Source organism: Schistocerca cancellata, chromosome 1 (assembly GCF_023864275.1).
Source record: "Schistocerca cancellata isolate TAMUIC-IGC-003103 chromosome 1, iqSchCanc2.1, whole genome shotgun sequence".
Taxonomy (NCBI): domain Eukaryota; kingdom Metazoa; phylum Arthropoda; class Insecta; order Orthoptera; family Acrididae; genus Schistocerca; species Schistocerca cancellata.
In genome coordinates this window covers 776,941,757-776,951,568 of record NC_064626.1, presented here as the reverse complement: position 1 = coordinate 776,951,568, position 9,812 = coordinate 776,941,757, and the positions used below count along the sequence as shown (strand labels likewise).

Below are 9,812 nucleotides of genomic sequence, written 5' to 3'. Positions count from 1 at the left end.
TAAAAAATGTAAAGGAAAACAGAGACTGAAATACATCCAGCAAATAATTGCGAATTTAGGTTGGAGTTGCTACTCTGAGATAGAAACATTGGCACAGGAGAGGAATTCGAGGCGAGCAGCATCAAAATAGTCAGGAGACTGTCGACTCAAAAAAACTGCTTGCATCGCTGCTTTGCAGCTAGAGTTTAGAGTGATTCTGTTACATAGTGCTTAAACTGCAAAGAATAGAGGGGAATTCTGCTCCTGTACCATGAAGTGAATAAACTAAGAGTTTGATTAAGTATGAATGCAGCCTACTGATTTATAGCCTGCGAGTTTACGCTTTTTCTTTAACTTCAAAATGGTAGTCTCTGAACTGATTAGCCTATCAATTTTTTCGCTGAAATAACGTGTTTAAGAAGCAGAAAAAGTTAAAAAGAAAATTCTGATTTAATTCTGTTCAGGAGAGCTAGCTGAATGGTAACAAATAAATACCCCACTCATACGGTTATAGTCGGTGGGGACTTCAACCTTCCCTCGATATGTTGGCAAAAATACTTGTTCAAAACCGGTGGTAGACAGAAAACATCTTCCGAGATTGTCCTAAATGCTTTCTTCGGAAATTATTTCGAGCAGTTAGTCCATGAACCCACGCGAATTGTAAATGGTTGCGAAAATACACGACCTCTTAGCCACAAAAAATCCAGAGCTAATGGAGAGCTTCATGACTGATACAGGGATTAGTGATCACAAGATCGTTGTAGCTAGGCTCAATACCGTTCCTTCCAAATCCACCAGAAACAAACGCAAAATAATTTTATTTAAAAAAGCGGATAAAGTGTCACTAGAAGCCTTCCTAAGAGGCGATCTCCATTGCTTCTGAACTGACTATGCAAATGTAGACGAGATGTGGCTCAAATTCAAAGATATAGTAGCAACAGAGATTCGTACCTCATAAATTGGTAAGAGATGGAACTGATCCCCCATGGTACACGCTGTTGCAGAGGCACCGGAAAAAGCATGCGAAGTTCAGAAGAACGCGAAATCCTGAAGATTGGCTAAAATTTACAGACGCGCGAAATTTGGCACGGACTTCAATGCGAGATGCCTTTAATAGGTTCCACAACGAAACATTGCCTCGAAATTTGGTAGAAAATCCGAAGAAATTCTGGTCGTATGTAAAGTACACAAGCGGCAAGACGCAGTCAATGCCTTCGCTGCGCAGTGCCGATGGTACTGTTACCGACGACTGTGCCGCTAAAGCGGAGTTATTGAACGCAGTTTTCCGAAATTCATTCACCAGCGAAGACGAACGAAATATTCCAATATTTGAAACACGAACAGCTGCTAGCATGAGTTTCTTAGAAGTAGAGACGTTAGGGGTTGCGAAGCAACTCAAATCGCTTGATATGGGCAGGTCTTCAGGTCCAGATTGTATACCAATTATGTTCCTTTCAGATTACGCTGATACAGTAGCTCCCTACTTAGCAATCATATACAACCGATCGCTCACCGATAGATCTGTACCTGCAGATTGGAAAATTGCGCACGTCGCACCAGTGTTTAAGAAGGATAGTAGGAGTAATCCATCGAACTACAGACCTATATCATTGACGTCGGTTTGCAGTAGGGTTTTGGAGCATATACTGTATCAAACATTATGAATCACCTCGAAGGGAACGATCTATTGATATGTAATCAGCATGGTTTCAGAAAACATCGTTCTTGTGCAATGCAGCTAGCCCTTTATTCGCACAAAGTAATGGCCGCTATCGACAGGGGATCTCAGGTTGATTCCGAATTTCTGGATTTCCGGAAAGCTTTTGACACCATTCCTCACAAGCGACTTCTAATCAAGCTGCGGGCCTATGGGGTATCGTCTCAGTTGTGCGACTGGATTCGTGATTTCCTGCCAGGAAGGTCGCAGTTCGTAGTAATAGACGGCAAATCATCGAGTAAAACTGAAGTGATATCAGGTGTTCCCCAGGGAAGCGTCCTGGGACCTCTGCTGTTCCTGATCTATATAAATGACCTGTGTGACAATCTGAGCAGTTCTCTTTGGTTGTTCACAGATGATGCTGTAATTTACCATCTAGTAAGGTCATCCAAAGATCAGTATCAGTTGCAAAGCGATTTAGAAAAGATTGCTGTATGGTGTGGCAGGTGGCAATCGACGCTAAATAACGAAAAGTTTGAGGTGATCCACATGAGTTCCAAAAGAAATCCGTTGGAATTCTATTACTCGATAAATAGTACAATTCTCAAGACTGTCAATTCAACTAAGTACCTGTGTGTTAAAATTACGATCAACTTCAGTTGGAAAGACCACATAGATAATATTGTGGGGAAGGCGAGCCAAAGGTTGCGTTTCATTGGCAGGACACTTAGAAGATGCAACAAGTCCACTAAAGAGACAGCTTACACTACACTCGTTCGTCCTCTGTTAGAATATTGCTGCGCGGTGTGGGATCCTTACCAGGTGGGATTGACAGAGGACATCGAAAGGGTGCAAAAAAGGGCAGCTCGTTTTGTATTATCACGTAATAGGGGAGAGAGTGTGACAGATATGATACGCGAGTTGGGATGGAAGTCATTAAAGCAAAGACGTTTTTCGTCGTGGCGAGATCTATTTACGAAATTTCAGTCAGCAACTTTCTCTTCCGAATGCGAAAATATTTTGTTGAGCCCAACCTACATAGGTAGGAATGATCATCAAAATAAAATAAGAGAAATCAGAGCTCGAACAGAAAGGTTTAGGTGTTCGTTTTTCCCGCACGCTGTTCGGAAGTGGAATGGTAAAGAGATAGTATGATTGCGGTTCGATGAACCCTCTGCCAAACACTTAAATGTGAATTGCAGAGTAGTCATGTAGATGTAGATGTAGTTCCTACTACATAAAAAAAGACAGGGGAAGAGACTGCCTAATCCTGTGGTTAAAATAGCGTTTGAAAAAGAATAAAATTCAATGAATCTTAGTCTGTGGGCAGATAGCATTAAATGTTGCACGGAGGAAACTAATTAAAATAGAATAGGAACAACTAACTGACAGAAAAGGGGCTTGCAGAACTTTTTAGTTTGAGTGGGTATCAAAAATAACGTTTAGTTGTGGTACCGATCATTGCGCTACGAAGGAATATTTAAAATTAGTGCTGAGGGAAAATTTCTCTCTGTTAATGCATTTCAATGACTGCACTAGCACATATCACCATAGAAACTACTTGACTGCGAGAGAGCCATGGAGGTAAAAAAAATGGAGATGGTACTATAGACTTACCATGGAGGTAAAAAGAAGAAGCGTCATGACGCTATAGACTTGCGCTGAACATTGTTTTGAATCCAGAGTGGGTGTGGGCCTGTCACCATCTTAAATCACCCAAAACATTAGCATACAACTGTTCACGACTGCTTCTTGTTCGTTATTTCTGTCGTGTGCTGGCAACAACGATTTTAAATACTAAAAACTTCAGTGCTTAGATGAACAACATAGCCCAAAACATTAGCATATAACTGTTTACGACTGCTCCTTGTTCGTTATTTCTGTCGTGTGCAGGCGACAACTGTTTTAAATACTAAAAAATTCAATGCTTCGATGAATAACATAGTCTCAGGAAGGCAATTTCAAACGTTTTTCGGTCCTTAAATGCGTATTTGCTCTAGTAATACGACACATTTGGCCTAATTTTTCATTTCATTTTCATTTCGTTAATGTAACTTGTTTTTTGTTAATATATTTCGAATAACCAAGAAGGGAAGAAAATGTTATAAAAAGCATTCTTTCATAATCCACTCAAATCCACTTTTGTTGTATTTGTATCGATAGCTAATCAAATTGGAACTCCGAAGCCAATGCTTGTTTGCTCACTCCAGATTTGCGGGAAGTTACAGTCCACAGGCCACAACTTGTCTACGTGGAGGTGATCTGCGCTCACAGATCAGAACAATATTTTCCTCATACCTATAATTTTAGTTTTGTGGACATGTAATATCTGTGCAAATTTTCTGGCTACACGCTACGATTTATCTGCGCAGTTGGTTCATTACTTGTTGATTTGGTATTTAGCAGCCAACGTGCTATCTTCATCTGCTGTTCTTTGATTCACCCTAGCAGAAAGCAATATGTTATTGTTTGCGAAATTTGAAGTATCGCAGCTGATGTCATAAAGATTGTCGTATATGCTTCCTGGTAAAAGTGGCGTGGAAAACTATGCTTATTTTACGTATCCATACTTGATGCTTGTCATCTTTTGTAATGTGATAGCCCGTTTATGCGCATTACAAGCATGATTTGCGGAAATACAGAGTGCGAGGAAGGGAATGAGGATCCTATCAATGTCAGTCGCACTCTGGCGTCGACACCATCGTCATCAACATCAGGGTGTATATCTGGGGACGAAACGTGGGATGGAAAGTCAACGATTCCGCCAAGTTTAATAAGTGTGGCGAATTGCCTTTCGATTTCAGAGGTATATGATGGATCGACTATGTTGCCTAAACATTGTTGCATTTGTGAGATCTGTAAAACATGATATTTGCAGGATGGGCCTGGACTTACCTCAGTGGAAGAGTTGGCGAAGGCTGTGGAGCAATGCAAGGATATGGTATTGGAAAGTCCAGAACGTTCGGAGGAGAGGAAGTGGTTGGTGAGGCGCTTAATCGAACTGCGTTTGCGACTGCAAGAAGCACGAGATGTGGCTGAAGAATTAACCTGTAGCCCTCGGGAAGATATCAAAGTACGCTTAGGGCATCATTTTGTATTTCAGAACCAGCCCGTTTCTGCATCAAAACAATACTGTGATAGATGTTGTGGTGCTGTCTGGAGTATGATTCAGTCTTGGTATCAGTGTAGAGGTACGAAATTCTTAATAGAATGTGTCTGTAAATAGAGTTCAGCTACAACCTGTTGTAAGATAAGTAGAAATTGTTTTCTTTTTCAGATTGTTTGTATGTTTGTCACACTAAATGTCTTGCACAAGTATGCAGGATTTGTGCTCATGTTATAGCATCAGAGAATCCACAATACATTAAGGACATATGCCCAGAAGTAGGGCTTTCTGCTCAGTCCTACAGATGTGCAGAATGTAAAACACACATAACATTCAGTAAGTGCTAGAACTGTTTCCTCTTGGTAGATAATAAGCTAAATATGTACATTAATTGCAGTTTTTTTTGTTAATGTAGCCTTCCCAAAAGGACTGACATGTTTTGGACGGCCGTTCACATCAGGTATAATTCAATGCCGTAAAAAAAAAAAAGAAATACCATTTTATAGTACATATGTTCATGCACAGTAGGCTCTATGAATGAGGCTGATATCAGTTTCATTTGTTTTTGCGAAATATGATTTCATTTTGCTTCAGAAGCTCATACCTTTTGATCAACTCAACAGTAATACTTTTACTGATGTTAGAACACATTTTAGCTTTCTGTTCAATATATTCTTCTCTGCACATTTTGAATTAAATAGTCTTATGACTGCATGCCTTAGAGAAAGCTTGTAGAAAGTAATACTGCAGAATACTTGCCGCTGATTGAATTCAAGACGAATGGAAGATTTTACTGATAGGGTGATTAGAAAAGGAGAATGAGGAAGGAAATCGACCACATTTTTTAAATGGAACCATCCAGAAATTTGTGTTTAACAGTTCAGTGAAATCCCAGAAAACCTGAATCTTTGTGGCCAGACAGGCATTTGGTATGTCATCTTCTGCTGTGGCACTTTTCTTCTTAAGAGATTTCAGTGCCTTTCTGACATCAGAGCATTTTTTTACACTTACACACGTATTTAGGTTTTTCAGGTTTCATGGAATGACTTCTCCAGCAATTTCAGTATAGTGTGACATATTGTTTGTGTTGTAACTTATTAGTATAGTAAATTTAAGAAATGATGTTTCAGGTTTGGTTGTATACTAAACCTACAAATGGATCTTTTGGGTGGTGAAAGACTGAACTATATAGTAACCCAAAGACTAGATTAGGTTGGCAGTTAATAGCTTTGAGTGAGTTGGCCAAGTCGACGAACGTATCATGACAGTCTTTTTGTTACATACGTTGCAAAATCCATGGTTACATTAAGTCCATGATCAAACCCCCTTACTTTTCCACTGTGACATGATATTTTCAAGTTTTTAATATGTTAATGATGACAGTGGTCGATCAGTGTAGTATGACATTTTTAACCAGGCGTAATTGTGATGGTAGATCACTTATAGTGTTTTATCCTCACACGTCTATTTGCATAATGCTATTGATTTTTATAGGAATGTAGCAAGTAGATAATTTCACTTCCTTTCTTTCAGGTTTGCACAAAAATGTTTGCATTATTTTTTTATTGTAAGTATCTAGACCTTAAGAGTGGTTCTTCATAAATACATATTGATAAAGGTGTACTTCTGATAGCCATTCTTATAATGGAGGTATGGTTGTTAGCAGCGAACTACCATTACAAAGTAAAATGTTATGCTTAATATATGGTTCTGAAAGATATGCGGCAAATTTGAGCATTGGACAATTTTTAAAAGGGGTGGATCGTGAGCATACATTCTAGGGGTTCACAAATTATTAGCTTCAGATATATATAGGGTGTGAACGTAATAGAATTTCCTGTACAGCAGTTATGCTTATCAATTTTCTTTGTAAGGAACCTTCCTTGCACCCACAAGGAGAGGTGGGGGCAAAGTGGGCAGGGATTGCAACCTGAGGCCTGACCACCATGTCCAGTCAACCCCCCCCTCCCTACTCGCCAGTCCCCCACCCCCCTGCCCCCCCTCTCCTCGGGAACCAAGGAAAGTTTGGGGAACATTGAGTAGAGGTACATAGAACATCAATGATTTATTTATTTAGTAGTTTACTTTGTTTATCTTTTTAATTGATATTTCTTTGTGACCATTTGGATGACCAGAGAATAACTAGTTCTAAGAGTGGGAATGGCATGGATCCATTGCTGATAGCAGTCGTTTTTCTTGCCATCAGCAAACAAGTAGTAAACTGTATCCACATATCCACTTCACAGAGTTTGTCTTTGCTTGTGGAAAGAATTCCAAGTCCAGAAAGAGGAGCAGGTGAGGATTTATCTGATGAGGAGTTGTACAGGTAACTAGGGCCAGCATCTGTCGCACCAAGAACCACACAACAGGGTGTCGGTAAGGTGAATCCCATGAGTGCATGACCAGCATACTTGCTTTCCATTGACTGTAAGGTACCACGCAGACTGAACGTCAGTGGCAAGATCAGGAGTGCACGCCAATCACCGGACGGCATGCCATTTGACATGGGGATGCTTTCCCTCAATCACATTCGGTGACCTGTACTGCTAAAGGAAGCTGCAGATCACCTTTATGGATGTCAAACCCATTGGCAGTATTGCAGTATGGATATAGCTCTGTTTGAGGGCAAATTGGCTAAGGAAAGAAAGGATGGTGGGATATCCAAAAGCTGGATAGGTGCTAAGAGAGAAAGTGGTACAAAGGCCTTCACCAAGAGGTTGGTAAGGTTTGTTGGGCAACGCCGCCGCAGCGCCATGTCAGACCTTATGAAAAGGGCTATCACTCTGTTGGGGACACAATACAAGCGTAAACCACCCATGCACAGCAGGAAGTTGAGGGTTTGTACTGTTGTCTTGAACAGCAACCTGTGGCAAACATATGAACCCAATGCCACTAGCCCAGCTTGTGGTTGGGACAGTAGGCGCTGGCAGTTGAGGGCAATTGTGTGCCGCATATCACTTGTGAAATTGAGTCCTATGCTTCAGATGGTAGCAGCTACTCGCAGTGAAGCAGCACCGTGTGCAGGAAGTCCTGCTCATATAGCCATGGCACTCAATTTGTGGATGTTACGGCAGCTACCAGAAGCTTTGCCATAGGTGGTAATGCATGTCAGTGACTCCCTACGAAGAACAATTGTGAAATCGTTCACATAAGCAGTGCAGCTGTATACATGGCCACTGAGAGATGTCCCAGACAAGCGTAGAGCAGTGGATTCATGGTGAAAGCATACAACATTGCCTAGAAGGGGCAGCCTTGATTCATCGAGTGCTGGATCAAGGTGAGAGTAGTGAGATGGCCATTGTTGAGAAGACAGGACGTATCTCCATGAAGAAGACACACTGCGATGTTGACAGTAGTATGAGGGTATCCCATATTGCGGAGCATCCCTTCTGGGTAGTTGTGATCAACCCGATCAAATGCCTGGCTGAAGGCAAGAGCTGCCAAAAGTTCAGGCACATGACAAGAGCGATTGTGTGCTGATATTGACAGAGGGCAGTGCAGATGTTATTGACACCTCCCAGAGAAGTTTGATCAGGGAAACCCCATACTGGGCCATCCATTTTAGCTCTACAACCTACAGCTGGGTAAAGATTTGTGTGTTGCTGTAGAGCAATGTCAAGGGCTGGTAATCGCATATCTGTGAGGTTCTCCATGGCGTATGGATGGGAATGATGAGACCATCGAGGAAAATGTCTGGGATCTGCACGAGAAGCGACATATAGTCCCAACAAATTATTGTCCACCCCAGCGCCGTTAGGGGATGAAATGCCCGATAAAACTCCAGTGGGAGGCCGTTGGGGCCAGGCAACTTGTTTGTAGACCCGGCTTAGTAGCATCACGAACTTCATCCTCCGTGATGTCGGCAGGCAGATCTCCATTATTGCATCCCTAGGAACTGAGTTAAAGCAGAGTCGGGAGACTGCCATAAAGTTGGCTGGGTGGTGACATTGTGCAGAGTATAGCATAACATAATTTTCATTGAGATCAGACCCTATATCGCAATGGGTATTTAAACACCGCCCATCACCAGTTGTAAGAACATTAATCGAAGTCTTCTGATGGTGGTGCCATTCCCCTATCACGTGATACATAGATGAACACTCCTGCACTAACCCATGTGTACATACCTTGACCATAGCTCCTTCAAAGTGACAGCAAGAGAGGGATGTGAGTTGTACCTTGGCACGATTCACTGTTTTCTAGTGCTCTTAAGAAATGAAGCATCATAGTACTTTCCCAGAGAGTGGTGAAATAGAAATCCTCAATTCATCCCTGGCACACCATGACCTCATTCCATAACCGATCAAGGCCTTGCCAAGGGCAAGCTTTGTACGGAGCACCCAGTATGGCAGGGCAAATTGATATGCATCAAGGTGTCAATGACAAACTGCCCATGTGGTCTCAGTGAGCTGCCAGAAGTCGGGTGAAGTAAGATGTATAATGTTCAGTTTCCATGGTCCATGGCCGTGCCACACCATGTGGCAGCAGAGATTGATGGTGCAGGTATATGCATAATGGTCAGAGAACCCAATGGGCCAGATTTCAGCAGCCTGTACCCCACAAACAGTACCGTGGTGGATATAAACACAGTCAAGTTGGCTGCAGGAATGGTTAGTGAAATGCATAAACCCCAGACAATCATTAAGAACATACTCCCAAGAATTCACAAGGTTGAGGTGGTGGAAAATTGTCACTAGTGCTGTGCACATTGTGTTATGTGGCAGTTGGTCTTTGGATGGCTGGGTGGAGTTGAAATCACTGTCCACGGTCAGTGCATTCTGCCAACCCAGGAAGAGAGGTGTGACTGCCTCGGAGAAGGAAGTGGAACGTTCGCGGTGGTGATGCGAACCAGATGGCGAATAGATAATTCTTACACAGCTAGATGTGAGAGACAGACCTCTGGCATCATGGAAACAGGTAACTGCCAGTGAGGGTACCGTCACGTAGGAGGATCGCCATCCCACTACTAGTAGAGGTAGCATAGAAGATGTGCTGTAAAACCATAGAGAGCACAAAAGGTTGCACCGAGTGAGGTGGCGCAGTGGTTAGCACACAGGACTCACATTCGGG

The 9,812-nt window shown here is 42.1% G+C and overlaps 1 protein-coding gene across 2 annotated transcripts in view; it reads left to right on the top strand.

The window, feature by feature from the left end:
- Window positions 1-4,061: 4,061 nt before the first annotated feature.
- The window catches only part of LOC126187322 (differentially expressed in FDCP 8 homolog A), a 94,910-nt gene continuing 89,159 nt past the window's right edge, over window positions 4,062-9,812 (top strand). The window contains exons 1-4 of one of the 2 annotated variants that reach the window (XM_049928338.1): window positions 4,062-4,442; window positions 4,515-4,827; window positions 4,914-5,078; window positions 5,158-5,202. In XM_049928338.1, the coding sequence (XP_049784295.1) occupies window positions 4,245-4,442; window positions 4,515-4,827; window positions 4,914-5,078; window positions 5,158-5,202 (721 nt within the window). In that variant the 5' untranslated portion in view covers window positions 4,062-4,244. The remainder of the gene's footprint in view (window positions 4,443-4,514; window positions 4,828-4,913; window positions 5,079-5,157; window positions 5,203-9,812) is intronic. The other variant, XM_049928346.1, reaches the window with a different exon arrangement.